Genomic DNA, 17,775 nt, shown 5'->3' on the forward strand with positions numbered 1-17,775 from the left:
ATTTGGCAAACAAAAGAAACGGAAAATGAAATCTGTTTGTTCGGCAATACATACAGAATACTCGGGGTCTTTTTATGTACGCTTGCATCTTACCCCTTTTTCAATTATTCACTCGTCGTTATATAAAGGAATGCGACCCTCTTGAAGGAACTGGTTCTTTTGTGGGCTTAGTTATTTGGCATGACAAGGATATGCCTTTGCTACAAGCAAAAAATCAAAGGATCAAACTATTGTACTTCTCATTCTTTCCTAAATAGTTGGACAAATATTATTAATAATTCGACTTAGTATATCTCGACTAAATATTTTAATTTAACAAACATATTTAACTTAAGGACATTCCGTTTACTTTCTCTTCCAAAACCGGTTAATTCAATTCATGAACGTAATTATTGAATTCAGTAAACTACACCCTTAAACGTCTGACACTATGATATGACGTTTCTGAAAAGTTGTTGGCAGCACGGTTTTTCAGACGTTTGAAGAAGGTGGTTTGTTATTAAACAACGTAACTAGCACAGGATTTAGCGAAATTTGGTTAGTGTTTAAAAACGAAATAAGTATGACCCGACATGCTAGAAATTGTACTGCTGGTGCGGTTTATACGTACCACGAAAAGCAAAAGGATGCAGCAAATTCCGGGTTCGGAACTACATCACGTCGTATCGGCAAGGATTCGGTAAAGAGCTTTGATTGCTGTTCTCTGACTTTACAACCGTGTCGGAATCCTGTTATAACGTAAGTTAGCTTTCAAGGTGTTTAGATTACTTGAATATTGATTTAACTACTCTTTTGCAGTAAGGAAGGTTACCTGTTTGATAAGGAAGCGATCCTGACGTACATAATATCGAAGAAAAATGAATACAGTCGCAAGATGAAGGAGTACGAAAAGCAAGTAAAGCAAGACGAGGAAGAACAGACGGCAAAGGACAACGCTGAAGCGCAAAAGAAGCTGGATAAGTTCATTTCTACGGAGAAAAATATCGTAAGCAGCAAGGCGATCACATTAAACGGTAAATATCGTCTACGAAGAGTGTTTGTCTTGTTCCGTTTTTTTGTATTTTATTTCCTGAATTAATACATGCATGAATACAGCAGACCAGCCAAGCACTAGTGGTGCCATCTCAAACGTTTCCCTCGGTAAGCGAAAGGAATTGCCTAGTTTCTGGGTTCCATCACAAACACCGGCTGCTAAAATGTCCCGAATTGAGAAACCGGACAGTAAGGTCTACTGCCCCGTCTCTAACAAGCCGCTGAAGGCGAAGGATCTGATAGAGGTGAAGTTTACACTCGTGAAGGATCCCGCCGATAAGAAATCGCTGATCGCCAAGGAAAACCGCTACATGTGCGCGGTGACGCACGATATCCTCAATAACTCCGTACCATGTGCCGTACTGAAAACGACGTAAGTGTTTAAGATTGTAATGAGATACAATTTAAGAATGTTAAATTATGTTCCTTAATTCTCCAGCGGGGACGTCGTTACGATAGAGTGCATTGAAAAGCTCATCAAAAAAGACATGATACATCCTTTGACGAACGAGAAGCTCTCGGAATCTGATATTATTCCACTCCAGCGGGTAATGTGCTATTACTCATTTCTTGTCGCACTAAGCAAGCCTAACATAGGGTTTATTTTTGCTTTTTCCTCGCAGGGCGGTACTGGTTTTGCGACAACGAATGAAAAGCTTGAAGCCAAAGAGCAAAAACCATGTCTGCAAGTTTAAAATAGTGCAATTTTCAGAAAGAACCCTTAATAAAGCTATTAATCGACTAACATTGACATAGTTGGCCTTGGAACAAACAGCACATGGTTAGCATAGATGGAAATAAATTGGCGCCACACGGGATAACATCAGGATTTAGTTATCCTTCGCTAATCCCCAAGGGTCAATGCAATCACGAGGTCAAAGCAAAAAAGGGGATGAAAGCCGAGGTCAAACACCCGGGTCGTTGGTCAGGCACAGTTTAGGAGCCAAGACCGGTGCCACATGGTGTGCCGGATTGACCGAGATCCCCGATGCGTCATACGGCTATAAGTGCCCGTAATTGCCCGTACGCGCTGTACGTCACTGGACGCATATAATTGTCGTTCCATCCGTTAGGTTTGCCTCCCGCACGAGGAACCAACGTTACAGCATGTTTGTGTCATTTTTATCTAACCATAACCGTCCGTAATGGCACACGCGCAAGGGCTATTGAAGCGATGGCCTTGCACCATCCTGCCGGGTTGGGGACTTGCATTGGGATGCATCGGGTGCCGTTGTCGTGCGATAGTTGCTTTCCGATTGTCGGCCTCTCACGGTCGAGTAAACAAACTACTATCAAAACAGGAAATGAACGATTCTACTCGCGGTCAATGGAACGTGCGTTATTTGACGCTGGCCTGAAACGGTAGATATTGGGGCATTTGGGAAAGTTTTGTTAGGGCAACAAAGCTTACCACCACGGCACCCGGATGTCCCGAAGGACACCACCGGATTTTTATTCGCCCCAATGCGCCCGTGCGTCATACTGCTGCAACCTGATCCGCATAAGCGTTTTTACTCCTGCGTTTGGCGCCTATGCTTGCTATGGTAAGGCTGGCGGGTTTCCTTGCCGTACCGGCCCGTACCAGCCAATCGCTGACCGTGACTAGAGGAAGTCATGGCACGACCTTCGGCGATAGTTAACGTTTCCAGCGAAGTGCTTGAGGAGTGCATCAAGGCGCGAGGGGCGAGATCTACAACTATGTTTGATAGTGGTCGTACGCGCATGGGTGCCGTAAAATGCCACCGCCACAAGCGATTGCAATTGCATCCGCATCGCACGAGAGAAAGAGGGTGAAACGGGATCGCTGCTAAGCTTCCTAAGGTCCTCCTTGCATCCCCGATCGGCGGCAACAGGTGCTCGTTGAGGGCGTGCAGAATGCCAGATGCGTAACGGAATGCTGCAAAAATCAAAATAAAAAGAAAACCCGACCAACACTCCACGTCCCGCACAAAGCGCCCGCAAATACGTGCGATTAGTTGCGTTACTTTATCACCTTCTCAGGTTTTTTTCTCGCTCCGTCACCTGCCACACGGGGGGTTTCAGATCGGAGTCTGAGTAGGGGCCTGGGTGAACGGATAGAGGTGGTCTCGTTAGGTGCCTCCACTCTCCCATGATCGAGAGGCTCGTGTGCAGTTTTACAGCTGCATTCGCGAATGCATTTGCTCTCTCCACCCCGCCCTCGCTTGATAGTGTGCGCTCTTGGTCCACACACACACACACCCACCCACGGACGCACACACGTGTGCACAGGCGGGAGGAAGGCCTCGGTGGCTTAGAATGATAAAAGCCGCTGCTCAGTTTCCCCCTGGCCGTGCTAGCGCGGCGAAACGCGAAACCGTGTGTTTCGCGAGTGGTCCATTTTTTTTTGGGTGTATGTGCCATCCCACCCTCTCCCCCTTCCCTCACCCCTTCACCGCCGGGAGACAAACCGACAGTTAAAAGGGCCACACTTTGGCGGGTTTTGCATTTCCGCGCGCGGTGACACACGACTCGCTGGAGTGCTCCACTGACATTAACCTACAAACAAGTGGTGACCAAGCGATGGTGGTGTTGGTGGCCCGTGGCCGTGGTGGAACTTGAACTTGAGCCGTGATGCATTCCACGCGCGCATTGCTGCTCCGTTGGGTGGTTGACGATCGAGATCGCCGGTTGGCCCTTTCGGTGGGATTATGCTCACACGAGCCCTTGTGGGCATTTTATCCGCACGATAACAGGGAAGATCCTTCCACCAAACCCACCCGGTGAGGTGGGGAGGGATGGTTTTCCTTGACGCGCGTCAACGGTCGTTTCTGTGTCACCGAACACGTGGTGTTTAATTAATTGTTTGTGTTTGCAGAAATAAGCAACCGAGGGTGGAGTGAAAAAATAGAAGTTTGCCGGCAAACCGGTGGAGAAGTTAAAAAAAAGTGCCGTGGGAGTCGTTTGTGGGGAGTAGAAATGTGCCAGCTCTCGGGGGGGAAAGTGAAAAGTTTGCGTTCCGTTGTGCAGAAATCGTCCACGCGGAAGGTGTGTTTAATTCGATTAATCATTTCCATTCTCGTCTCGGTTTGCGAGCAGATCCCGGGACTGACCGGAAAAGGTGGGCTCAGGTAGTTAGTGAAGCAAATTGCGAGCAGGCGAGATAAGATAATGGTGTGCGGGAAGAAATAAAAGCACCGTTCTGAACCCCGGGAAATCGTTTCGGGAAATGTTTTCCCCCTTTTCACACACCTGAGTGCTTGAGTGATCGAATCTGTTTTTGTTTTATCTCGTCCCACGTATACGTCTACGAATTGATACACCGAGTTCAAGTAAAAATATATACCTACGTATTTAAATCGGATCGTTTGATTGAACGAGTAAATACCACCTCGGGACACGTGCCAACTAAAAGGATTATCAAGGCTCCCGGCCCACATTCGGGTGGCTCTGGAGGTAAGTTTTCATGAGCAGCAGGAGAAGTAGAAGGAGCAAATGCCACCTGCATTGACATCCGCCGTGGGGCAATGCATCATCATTGCATTACAGCTTCCACAAGGGTGACTGATTCCGGGATCTAAAGGGAAAACAAGGGGGAAGAAGATCGAAAGCAAGCTTCCCATGGCTGAAATGACGCGAGTTACATGTTACGCAATCGCATCACACACGAGGAAGCATCTCAGCAGGCCACGGAATGGCGGTGTTCAAAAGGCCCTCTAGAGACCGTGCTGTATACCATCGAAGTAGTCTGGGTAGTGTAGAAGCTGACCGGTATAGATGCGATGACTTGCCCTGGGCCTGGCGTTGCGAAATAGCAGTGCGAATGATTTAATCGCCGGCTTGGTAATTAATTCTCATTTCATGAATGTTATCAAACGTCCCGACTGGGGCGCCCGTGGCTGGGATTTACATGCGAGATGGGGACGTTTTTCTGTTAATCCCGGTGCTGCTGCCTAGGGTGGTTCGAAGGGTAAAAAAATGGTGAACGGAGTAGGCGCAAACGTTCATTCATTGATGACCGTGATGGATATGTTTGTCATCCGCGCAGGAAGATGAGTAATAATATTGCAAACGATTGTGGGGTGCCGTTTAGTTATATTTTTGCATTTATATCTCTATCTAGTCGAGTGTATACATGGTAATTTATCAACGTAAATGACAAAGTACTATTTTTCTTCTGCACTACTTATCAGGTTAAATTTAAATTGTTTTAATAACCCCTCAGCCGGCCTTAATTCGTTTCTAAATATTATATACACGAGCCTTAACGACGTTTATCGAGATCCGTTGCAGTTGACGAGTAGTTTTTCATCTGAAATCCAGCAGTTTGCATCACTTTTCCAATGTCAAAATTCGTTTTTCCATTTCCTACCATATATGCCCGTATGACTTCGTACCGTAATCCAGTTGTAACCAGGTTGTAAAGCATACGCACAAATTACATGACGAGCCAGCATCGATCGACGTACGGCTTTCGCTAACGTTAAAAAGGGCTACAAAACGGGAGAGATCAGCTTCCGTCTCATTCGCACACGCGCGCGCTCGTCAACGTGGCGATGCATTCCGGTGCATCGCGAGCACCAACACACACTCGCACATCGGCAAATCACCCTCCCCCCATCATTCGACGCCTCCACCTTCTCCGCTCGCGTATTACACAATCGTGCGCAATCGAATCAAAACAATTAGTCCCTATAAAGGCGAAGGGCACCGGAGAGCCACTCGTTTGCTGGTTGGTGGTGGTAGTAGTCACAAACTTCCAGCCCTTCCGTGGCACCACGAATGGTAGGGAAAGATGGTGGCGAGGAGTGGGGTGGAGAGAGGGTGGGAAGTTCTAATATTCGCCGCGCAAAAAGATGTTCGCGTGCAGCGTATTATCAGCCCCCGTGTGAAGGACGCCCGTGCCGTGGAGCGGGTGTTTGCAAATGTGTGCTTTTTTCTTTTGCTTCTCTCTCTCTCTCTCTCCCTTCTGCTTCTTCCCGGTTTTGTTTTTTTTTGCCTTTTGTTGTTTGTTATCATGCGCACACGATGGTGGAGACGCCTGGTCGGTGGAGAGTGGGCACCACAATCACCACCAAGCGGAAGGCGTTACGCGTTACGGTGCACTCGATGCACTCGATGCACTCGATGCACTTTCAAACACACCCACACATACACACGAAAAAGGGGGTTTGGGTGAGAGCGGCACCAGAAACGTACGGTTTGTATACAAACAAACGCAAGCCGAGCGTTTGTTTTCTTCGCTTTTTGTTGTTGTTGTTGTTGTTTCATTTATTGTTATTAATGTGCATTTTGCCGGCCACCTCTCCGGATGCGCTCAACGTCCGTACGATCGGTATTACGTGATCACCGTAGTCGGAAGCCAACGGCAGTCGATGGGATCCCCATAATTCATCCACCGTGGGGTGTATTTCTCCACCAACACTAGCCCACGTTGCACTTGGAAGGGCTCGGACAGAGGTGGTTGGCTGGGGTTTTAGTGCCCGCCCTGCTTGCGCCCTGTTGAATGACCTACAGAAAGGGGTGGGGAGCCATTGAACAGCCCGGGGTGGTGGTGAAGCGCCACAAACGAACGCTGAATGTGACCGTAACTTTGAACTTGCGTTGAAAAAGGGCTTCGGGATGGCGAAGGTGGAAATTGGCAAAGGGTAGGGCGCCCAGCGTCATCGCGTTTACATGCGCTAATAGTTTGAAGTGTCGCACGTTCGAACATATGTCGGTTTTCCACCGCTTTTCGTCAACCCCTATCAGGCCTTCCTGACTTGCCTTTTGACTCATACTTACACCGAGCCCCGTTTCATGTAACTAGCCCGTTTGCGTTTGATCACACCCGATTAGGTTGGAGTGGAGCTGTTTCTTTTTCTCGCTTTTTTTTCATTGTCGTTGAGTTGCTGGTGTTTGATGGAAAGAGAGAGAGAGAGAGAGCCGTCAGAACCCGTTCCGGTTCGTACCGGTTCCAGAATGGGCGGCCCGTGTCGCACGAAACTATAGCTGTTGACGTGGACGTTTGCTTTTTTTTTTCTTTCCCCAACCACAACCCATTGTTTGTTGTGACATGGTTGTGGACGTGGAGCAGCGGGAAGTAGATGCACGGATAAGGTTACGGTCGTGTGACGATCAACAACCGACCCGACCGGCACGATTGGAAGGACAAGAAAGAGATCTAGGGTTTTATTGGGCTTTTTCGGAGAGCAACATTGTCTGAATTTGTGCGGTTTTGTAACAAGGCGCGGGATCAACATTGCGGCAAGAATGAGTTCGAGTGCAATCATCAGGATAATATGACGTGACGTGTACAGTTCTTTAAGGTTTACCTTCGAATTGCTTTGTATAAGCAGGAGAAAATACGTTAAACGGTTCAAATGCATCGATTGCACTTGGGTAGACGAGCACGAATCGATCCTTCTGCATCGTAATAATGCAACCGAAGCGACAAATAATGATGCCAGATGGTTCCAGCAGCTGAAATCCCGGGGAAAATGGCATCACAGGAAAACTGTATGCCAATTTTCACACCTGATCCGTCAGCCGGTGGCACAATTCGATGCGTTTCCCGCGACAGGATCCCTTCAAGAGACACCGAGAAACGTGTCCTTTCGCCACGGCGAGCCAATTATTCGTGTAACGAACGAAGCGAAATCAAACGAACGCCTGCCGCCGAATTGTTCCGCTCTTCTGCAGTAGTTTGTATAATCAGGAAGAATGAGGAAAAAAAAAAAAACCTAAACACACACTCGAGCGCACCTTTCGCAGGACGTTTTCCAGCATGGACGAGCTCCAACCGAACGAAACATTATTATTGGTTGCTCTGTTCCCGCTGTTCTATTACAGCATAACGCTTGTTGGGTTCGTGCGAGTCGAGTGGAAAGCAAATCATTTTCCATCCTTCAGTGAGCATCCCGATGAATTTCGTCCTTCAGCTCTTCAGCGGACGGCGCAATATTCGCGCCCATTAAAGGACCAAGTAAACTGATATTTCATTCCACGAGAAAGAGAGAGCGAGCAGATGACAAAGAAAGAGAGGCCCCCACCGGTGCGGTGTTATGTAACATTTTTTTCTTTCTCCCCACTCCTCCGTTGTGCTTCTGAAGGGTGAAATCGGATCCAAGCAACCTGTTGTTTCTCGATTTCGCTTCGATTATCATCAGCCCAGCGTAGGGTGCAGGGACAAAAAGCCTCACTTTCAGGACGACGGACTCGCCGAAGTGGCATGAATTGACTTCACCACCCACCCACCCAACGAACGAAAGGCAATTTTCTTTTTAAAGCAAAAACCCTGGGACGGAATTGGGTAATCGGCGGGTTTGCGAGCGATTAGCAAATACACACGCGAAACAGCTGGTTCGGTTTGGGGTCCTTTTCCATGGCCAGAATGTGTGGTGTGCTGTTTTTGACAAATATTTGACGAGCGCTTACAATGTGCTTGAAACGGACGGACGGACGAACGTGGCGTGGATATGCACAGCGTTGGGGGATGCTTTCTAGTGGGAGTGCGCGTGGGAGAGGGTTCGCTTTTCTTTCTGGCGGGAGAGAAAGCGACGACAATGTAGCGTCATTCGAATAGGTATTGGGATTTCGTTAGTCAAGCTGCATGTCGCTGGCAGGTAGAGTTGTGTGTATCTTTCGATATTTATATGCTTTCAGTGGCAGGGTGAGTCCTTGGCTTTGGTTCATTGATTAATTTATCTACCTTTAGAACGCAATAATACAAGCAGCCGTCGTAATGTTTAGATTTATTCATTCGCTTTCATCAGACAGTATCGTCGATTGCTTTGTATGCAATAATTTATTAAAAATATAACACGATGCATTACTTACAGCTAGCAGTTTGTTACGAAGGAGAACCAACTCAATAGATCATGTTTTATGATGAAAATACGTACTAACTTTTCTCTGAAAATAAGACAAAACCATAACACCTCGAAGGATGTCACGCAGCTCCCGCTCTTTCTCCACTGGATGAGATAATTGAATTGAAAACTGATACCGGCAAGGAGTCCGCAGCTAATTAACGCCACGCTCGGAACCAAAATGCAAGGCCAAGTGACGATGAGAATGCGTAACCCCAACGTCGAAACCGGAAACCAGCAGTACGCTATCGGATGTAACGATTCGCTTCCATCCGTGGTTTTCCTTCAACCAAAGACCGGGCAGTTGGCGTACTTTCAATGACGCGAAATGACGCCACAATCGAGCTGCTGCCGTTTTTACGCGCGAGACAAACTCCCGGCAGTCGATTCCGATCCGATTTGATTTGGTCAGTTTGGCTGGTCAAGGCGAAACATCAAACCGTCGGGAATCGTCTCGGGCCTCGAGTTTAACGACCGGCGGGAGAGATTTACATCGGATTTGCATCGGTGCGCCTTCCCTAGAAGGGCTTCGGCATGTTCTAGAACCGTGGCCCTTTTGCTTCATCCATTAAACATCCCCTCGGCAGTGTCTGCGGTTCCCGAGAGCCGACGGCTCGCTCATCGGAATTGACAATCGATGGGCACAGGCAACCCTCTGTCCCTGCTGCTTTTTTGGGGGGCTGGGGGGTTGATTTTAATTCCAAAATAATAATGGCCCATCTCCGGGAGACGCGCGGGTACGGGGAATGGTTTTTGTTTTATTTTCACCTACGATTTCGCTGTTATTTGTTCTCCGTATTTGTCCGGTCGTAATCGCATCAGACGGCGGAGCAATCGGGTAGTGACGATCAAGCAGATTAAATCGCGAGCTTTGCCTTAAATCGCGAACGCAAATCGAGGTGGAGGCGAAACCGTGTCGTATTTCATAATTTCCTCTTACGACCGCTCAAGCTCGTTAGCATGCTTCATTTGCTGAGGCTGAACGCTTTGCGAGATGAATTTGATTGGCATTGTATTAAAGAGATTTCATAAGTCAATAGGGCAACCGAGTACACCCGGGATAAGGTGCTTCCCGGTTGTTGGGAGGAAATGCCCAATGAGAAAAAGGGTTGGCCGTAAATAGCTGAATTTTAAAAACAAATAGGAAAAGAGCTTGATTTGGAGGTTGCCGACGCCCGAAGGTATGCAAAATGCACGCACGAAAAGGATCGTAATTTTTATTCTAGTATATCATACATTAAATGACGATTGGGATTCTTTCAATTGCGAAGCCTTGGCGTGTCTGAAAGCCCTGCAAAGTAAGTGTTATCTTTATCATAAAATAATACAATTAAATGAACGAACGATGATGATTCCCAGGATATTCTCTTGGTATAAACTGTTATACGCGTAGAATACTAAGCCCTACCTCATTGGAAGATCGATTTTAACGTTTAAACTGCAAATTCACCACCTGCAAGGAATCGAATTGGAGAGATTTATCAGCCGATTAAAAATAAAAACCCTGTGACGGGCCTGTCTACCGTGCACTAGACATGCGGCTGTCATCTGCACTGGTGGCTTTGTTTTCCTAGTGCATTTTCACTGTCCTGATGGAAAAGGAAACGATGGAGAAATTATTACATCACCGAGCCGTCACTGGCACAAACCCGCTGGGTGCTGGGTGGTGGTTTGTAAACCCCGATCCGGTTTGGTGACCGATTGCGTAATCGCGTTCTACCCCAGCCCAGCAAACGGGAATTGATGGATGAAATGCATCCTAACCGGCGATGGCCTTGCGATGTCACGAAATATGAGCTACAGGATGGGTTAACTTCACCTGTTGATTGTGGCGAGTCCTAGCGAATGCAAAACTCCCGCACACTCTCGCGTGTAATGGCGTGTGAGAAGGAGAGCATTATCTTTTGCTCCTGCTCGTTGGATCATGCGCCTCCATCATGGATGCTTCATTTCTAACGAACGATCGTTTTTAGTAGGTTTAAAGCTCGAGATAACATTTAATTTGCACTAAATATGGTTCAAGTTGTTCCATAGAATTTTCTACAGCTTCTGAGCTACTCGCTTAATTTATGTGCCTTTGCTTTCGACTGCACCACACACGGTCACTGGATTGAGAGCTCCACGGGGATGGGCTTCAGGCTCTGTTTTCCGTCTCTTTTTCACTCGCCATTATCGTCCTGCAGCCAGTGCCTGTGTTGCTCCTTCAACCACGACTGGGGGCCAACGACAGGATCCGATGGTCATATCCCCATCACGCCCGAACGAACGACACGAACGCGATTCGGTTGATTCCGAACACTCGCGCTTATAAATGGTTGCTACTCGCGTTCGATCCGCCCAATCGTTCGCCGGGTCGTACACGGGAAGGTGTGTGTTCCAGTGTTGTTGGAGCTCCAACAGTAGTTGGGTTCGTAGCTGGAGCAGCCATCCGTTGAAGTCACCCATTGTCGTCCTTTTCCGTGCGGACAAAGCGCCCCATTCTCCTTTGGACGTAGGCAGCTCTAAGCCGTGTGGTGGAATTCGTGCTTTTCGAACGCAGACACAGGTGCACAAGCCTCAGTGGGAAGGTCTGTTTTAAGGACTTTCGACCGGAGTGGATACGCGTACCGTTGCATAATCCAATTAGGACACATTTGGAAGCGGACATGGCGCAGATCATACCCGGAGTAATACCATTAGAACGGCACTGACCGTCGGTGTGTCGGTGCACAGGTTGAGCCGTTCGGTGACCGCAGGTGTCTACTTCACCTGTCCGGGAGGACAAACACCAGTGTGAGGTGGCTGGGAAAATGTGCCACTTTTCGGGCGCTAGTGTCAGAAACGTTATGCAACCGTGGGTTGTTGGTTGAACCGGGTGCAAGGAGCTAGGTGTAGTAGTATGCAATCGTGACGCGTACGAGGCGTGGTCATCGGAAGCGTCATTTTGTTTGTGTTCTAAAAATACCCAAGATCGCGGAAGCCTGGTTTGTGAATGTGTGTCGGTGTTCTATGAGAAAGGCACTATCGATTGAGAGGATTAACCGTTCGTGTTTCGTGTTCGATGATGTTTAAATGATCACAATCAAAGCGTCGTTTTGTGAGCCACACTTTAGAGCTGTTTCGATGGTGAATTCCTTCCCAGTTTCTAGTGCTGGTGGTGCTGCTCTGCAGTGATTTGCCGACGGGAACGAGCTTTGCAAGAGCAAAAGGATACGATGTGAGAACCGCGAGAATCGTTGACAGCAAACCGCTTGAGCATGGTGGCCCGCAACTTCTCGCTGCAGGACCTGCCGTACAACCGTGTCCTGCAGGTGCCGGACGAAGAGCGCGAATTTCTGGCGTTAGACGAGCTCAAGCCACACCAGCTTACGGAACTGGGCGTTTCGGTGGCGGCGGTAGCAGCGACAGTGTCCTCGAACAGCCAGCAGCAATCCTCGCATCGGGGTATGCCGGCCAGCACTGACCTCGAGGGGCCAAATCCGGTTATCACGACTGGTGGTCTGTTGCAGAACTATCACCATCATAACGTTTTCTATGAGCTTGGAGCAACGCACTCACCGGCGAAGTAAATATTGAACCGAACGGGGGTTCGAATTCGCACGCAAATGTTGTCGTTTTGCTGTTGTACGTAGATGCTAGATGGAATTGTGTTTAATTGTTTATCGTTTTATCTGTCGCGAGGGGTTATTACATGTTTTTCGAAGGATCCTCGAGGTCGGACTCGGACTTATGCACGAAAGCAGTGTTGTGTTTGGTTTAGCTGATGAGAGAAATCGTATCCTGCAGTAGCGATTGGAGGAATCCTTACAGCTCCGTTTATGTGTGGTAATTTTGCATCCTTCTCTTTTTGTTTCTTCTCATTATGAAACGGTTTAATTGATTTCTATATTGGTATTTTCTTTGGCATACCTAAACTTGAAGCGTTTTAAAGCGTTTGCGTCTCGGAAAACGCATGAGGATAAATGTCCTTTTAGCCGCCTACTTAGATGCTTAGAAATTGTACCAATCTTGTGCTATTCTTACAATGAACAAATGTGATAAATAAGTATCCTAAAGCTTAAACCCTTAGAAAGGTGTTATGCATTCCTTCGCTTCCGATGTCTGCTGACTGATGTTTTTATTTGCTTTCACCGTTCAAATACTAAATGCATGCCCTGTTTGGTCGAGTGCTGTTTTTACACGGCTAGTTTGGACCATTGCGTCATTGCGCACTAAGCTAAAGTGTTTGTGTTATTTCATTTTTTAGAATGATTTTTTTTTGTTCTTACCTAATTTCCCAGTGCCAGTGCGGTACCGTCCGAGCACATGACTGCCGGCCCGGATGCGTCCCTGCTGGTCGATCCGTCGCTGGCCGGCACGATGTCCGCCGTAAGCAACCTAAGCGCCCTTTCCGCGGCCGGAAGTGGCAACCATCATCTACGGTTATCCGAGCATGGCCATACCGGACATCATGATCACCAGCACGCGTCCGGTGGTGGACGGAAACGGAAGTACTCCTTCAAGTAAGTATGACCCTTGCCCTCTCACACAACTCGAAACACCGTTTGGCCGAGAAGTTGAGTGAGTGAAATCTTACCAGTGCTCTCGGGGCTTCCAAAGGATGAAGGCGGATGAAGTTTTTCACCCCGATACGCCACCCACACCCCGAACCGACCCTGGGCCGACGAGAAGGGCCGTTGTAAGGATTGCAAAATAATAAGAACCAACCAAAAGGACCGTTTGATGTTGAGCTGCAAGAAGCTCGTAAGAAACACCCGAGAAAGGGTAAAGAATTCCCTGCTCCCGTACAGGAGGTTGAGAATCTTTGTTTCTGCGAAAGCGCTGGAACCGCAAGAGGGCAAAGGACATTACACAATCCTGAACACCTGTTGGGTTTGGTTTGAACCAGCCACGGCGTGGGCGAAGCGTCTCGTTCTATGATGCCATCGATGCTCGGGGAGGTTAATTTAATAATTATGTAAAATCGCAAACCCCTGCTGCGGATTGCTTGGGTTGGCCTTTTGTTTTCGGTTGTTTGACGCGCGCCCCCTGGGAGGGTGGGAAAACTTTTCGAGGTGCTAATTTTTCAAGGAAGCCCCGAGAAGCGTGCCCCAAAACACACCAACGCGCGCTGTAAGGCGCTAAATAGTGTGATGGAAAAACTCGCCAGTGAAGCCTCGACGTGTGCTACCGTGAACTGCTATTTTTTTTGTTATGGAGTTGTTGAGTTGGTATTTCGTTTGGCTGCGCGCTGACGTAATGTAATTTACGATGCTACACCGCTCCGTAGGGCACTCGTAGGGATTCTTACGGTCGTGCGATATGGCTGTGGCACCTTTGGCAAACGAGCAATAGGTGCAGGGAAAAGAAAATCCCACCTGAGAACGGTTTGATCCTGGGTGGGACAAATCAAATCGAGCAAATCGCCTGACGGTGGCGTATGAAATCGGCTGCCAATCGGTTTCTAATGACGTTGTTTAAACGACGACGTTGTTTTTTAAAGAAATGGCGTGGAATTTCCTGCTGGGAATCTCCGCGGTCGAGAGTAGATGGATTTTGTTGATGTTTAAATTGTACCAGAAGGTGTTTCGCAATCGGAGCCATTAATAATCTAGCCTGAAAAATGATCCATTTTTAGTGTTATAAACGCATTATAAGGCTGTATAACAGAATGACGTTGACATCGTGCTTTAGCTCGTGTATAACAGTACTCCTTTAGAACTAATGATACAAGCATTTATGATTTTCTTTCATTATTGTACTCGATGAAAATTTATAACTCTCGAACATCTTGCAAAATGATAAATAATCAATAATTCCCCCCGATTTGACTCCTTCCTAGTGATACTAGCGATATTGAAGATGACACCTGTGATGATTCAAAGTCCGTCAGGACGGCGGACGAAAGCAAAAAGTGAGTAGATCAGCAAATAACATGTTCCGCTTCGATTCAGGTCATTAGTTCATGTATGATGCTTCTGTTTTTTCTGCTCACCCCTCCGACAGACAAAACCACAGCGAAATTGAGAAGCGACGGCGGGACAAAATGAACACCTACATCACGGAGCTGTCCGCAATGATACCGATGTGCCACGCGATGTCCCGCAAACTGGACAAGCTCACCGTCCTACGGATGGCCGTACAACACCTCAAGACGATCCGTGGTGCGGTGCATTCGTACACCGAAGGTCACTACAAACCGGCCTTCCTGTCCGATCAGGAGCTCAAGATGTTGATCCTGCAGGCTGCCGAGGGTTTCCTGTTCGTAGTCGGGTGCGATCGAGGCCGCATCCTGTACGTGTCCGAGTCCGTGTCGCACATACTGAACTACTCTCAGGTTAGTTTGTGAAGCGTCTCACTCCATTTGAGAGCTCTATTTTAACCTTTGCTGGTATGCTTTTCCGCAGGGTGATCTACTCGGACAGAGTTGGTTCGACATCCTGCACCCCAAGGACGTGGCGAAGGTGAAAGAACAGCTATCGTCGTCCGATCTAAGCCCACGGGAACGACTCATCGACGCTAAGAGTAGGTAGCACAAACACCCACATCTTCGATCACCTCTCTAACACCTGTTTTCTCTCGTCCCCAGCAATGTTGCCGGTGAAAACGGATGTCCCGCAGGGTGTAACACGCCTGTGTCCCGGTGCACGCCGCTCGTTCTTCTGCCGCATGAAGTGTAAGGCCAACGTGCAGGTCAAGGAGGAAGCCGACCAACCGAACAACGTCTCAAGTGTCAGCACCGTGTGCCATCGGCGTAAAAAGCAGGTCAATTCCGGTGAGTGATTCCGTGCGTGTGTGCGGACGGTTAAGGACTCATTCCCAGCCAGTCGTGGAGCCTATCGATCTTACCTGGAGTCCTGGTTGTCTGTGGTGTTTCAGATAAGAAGTATTCCGTGATACAGTGCACCGGCTATCTGAAATCGTGGGCCCCAGCCAAGATCGGACTGGAGGAGAACGAAACCGACGGTGAGGGTGATTCGTGCAACCTGTCCTGTCTGGTGGCCGTGGGACGTGTGCAACCTAACCTCAACCAGAGCTGCAGTATGGCGTCGAATGGCTTACACGGTGCCGGAAGCGTCGGTAATGGACGTCCTCGAAGTGGCACCAATTCTACTTCGGGCAGTGTCGGTGGTGGTGGAGCATCTGGAGCTGGTCCGGCTTCCGGTGGTGGTGGTGGAAATCCATCGGCAACACCGAGCAATGGGAGTGTGGCAGGTGGGAAGTCTCTTAGCCGGAACAACATCCCGAACCTGCGGAATGTGCAGTTCATTTCACGGCACGCGATGGACGGCAAGTTCCTGTTCGTTGATCAGAGAGCCACACTGGTGTTGGGTTTTCTGCCCCAGGAGCTGCTTGGGACGAGTATGTACGAGTACTACCATCATGAGGACATTCCGGCGCTTGCTGAGTCGCACAAGGCCGCTCTTCAGGGGACACAATGCGTCACTACGTCCGTGTATCGGTTGCGAACGAAAGAGACGGGTTTTGTGCGGTTACAAAGCGAGTGGAAATCGTTCCGTAATCCGTGGACGAAAGAGATCGAGTATCTGATCGCGAAGAATAACGTGATCCTGTCGGAGTTGGGTGATCCCGGTACGAGTAGAGCCGGTGGGTATGGTAGTTCCGGCATGGGGGAGTTGGGTGATGGTACGGGTGAGCCTGGTTCCGGAACTTCTGGACAACCGGGCGTTGGGTACGAGTTCTTCAACCATTGTAAGTATGGTACACTTTTGAGGGTTGTTTTGGAAAACTGTAATGATCTTTGATACTGATTCTGCAGCAAATGGACGAGAGATACAACGCATGATCAACTCACACGTCGAGGCGAGTAAAATTGGACGACAAATAGCGGAACAGGTGCTGGATCATCAGCGTCGAGTGGGTGATTCGTCTTCGGGTAAGTGAAGATGATCGGAACCAGATTCTGAGACAACACCTTTTGCTAAGCAGCGATCATTCGAGCTGTTTACACGCTGACGGGGTTCTTTGTTTGTTCACAGAGAGTAGTCCCAATCCGAATGAGTCCACGTTGCAACCCGCGTTTAGTTCCGCTCTGTCGGAGGCGAACCACTCGAACGATGCGATCACATCCGGTGAGCACAGTATGGTCGCGTCTAGTGGTGTATCTCCTTCCTCGGTTGCCGTTGTCCCTCCGGTGGCGACAACTCGCATCAACGGAACTCTTCCCGGGTATAGCCACGTGCAGACAAACGCCATCATCAGTCCTGAGCATGGTAAAATTAGAGCAAGCCATTTTCCCAAGGATATCACCCGAAAATACCACCTTGTATGTTCCTTTTTCCTCCGCAGATGTTTCGCAAACGCAAGCCAGCAGTACTGACGGCAATGACGAAGCGGCGATGGCCGTCATCATGAGCCTGCTGGAGGCTGACGCCGGTTTGGGTGGACCGGTTGACTTTTCGGGCCTACCGTGGCCACTACCGTGAGAGAGAGAGAGAGAAACTCCACAACCCTGGAGGAACATGTACATTTATTCAAGGCTATGATCGTGATCGTAACGACGCACGAGTGCGTTGCTGGAAACGAAAGTTACCAACCGATAAAAAAAGGGCGGGGAAATGTTAGAGGGAAACCTAGGGGATATAAAAACAACACACACACACATACACACAAGAGCTTCTGGATGTTGTGTCCAAAGACACAAGCAGGACGTGTAGGTACAAAACAATCCGCAGCTGCATTTATGTCTGCGTTCCGGTGGCAGTGGACGTCGGATTTTTTGCTTAAATCACCAAAAAGAGCTTCCTTGGCTTGGTTTGCATTTGGAAGCCATTGCTTCGGAGGAACGTGCGGGAGGAAACAGTCAACGAAACGTGTCGGAAAGAAGCTAGTAGCGTAGTAGCGTAGCGTGTAAGCTGGAAAAAAAGTGATTCCTGCGGTGCACTGTGATGGGCGTAAATTGTAAGGTGATCATAATAATAGCAGGAAAACATATGTACAAAACGAGCGATCGCTC

At 48.5% G+C, this 17,775-nt stretch overlaps 2 protein-coding genes across 3 annotated transcripts; both read left to right on the forward strand.

Annotated features, from left to right (window-relative positions):
* Positions 1-562: 562 nt before the first annotated feature.
* LOC128725123 (nitric oxide synthase-interacting protein homolog) lies at positions 563-1,755 on the forward strand. 2 transcript variants are annotated; one of them, XM_053818843.1, is made up of 5 exons: positions 563-738; positions 799-1,013; positions 1,096-1,405; positions 1,472-1,580; positions 1,656-1,755. In XM_053818843.1, exons 1-5 carry the CDS (start codon positions 563-565, stop codon positions 1,725-1,727), a joined length of 882 nt encoding a protein of 293 aa, XP_053674818.1. In that variant the 3' UTR covers positions 1,728-1,755. The 2 variants fall into 2 exon arrangements, with proteins under 2 accessions (XP_053674818.1, XP_053674819.1); XM_053818844.1 differs by having other exon boundaries at positions 1,099-1,405.
* Positions 1,756-13,134: 11,379 nt separating this feature from the next.
* LOC128725435 (protein cycle) lies at positions 13,135-17,769 on the forward strand. Its single transcript, XM_053819176.1, has 10 exons — positions 13,135-13,321; positions 14,641-14,712; positions 14,805-15,135; positions 15,206-15,323; positions 15,388-15,573; positions 15,678-15,833; positions 16,014-16,511; positions 16,579-16,695; positions 16,799-17,032; positions 17,109-17,769. Exons 1-10 carry the CDS (start codon positions 13,179-13,181, stop codon positions 17,243-17,245), a joined length of 1,992 nt encoding a protein of 663 aa, XP_053675151.1. The 5' UTR covers positions 13,135-13,178; the 3' UTR covers positions 17,246-17,769.
* Positions 17,770-17,775: the final 6 nt, after the last annotated feature.

The sequence above is a fragment of the Anopheles nili genome, chromosome 3 (genome assembly GCF_943737925.1).
Source record: "Anopheles nili chromosome 3, idAnoNiliSN_F5_01, whole genome shotgun sequence".
Classification (NCBI taxonomy): domain Eukaryota; kingdom Metazoa; phylum Arthropoda; class Insecta; order Diptera; family Culicidae; genus Anopheles; species Anopheles nili.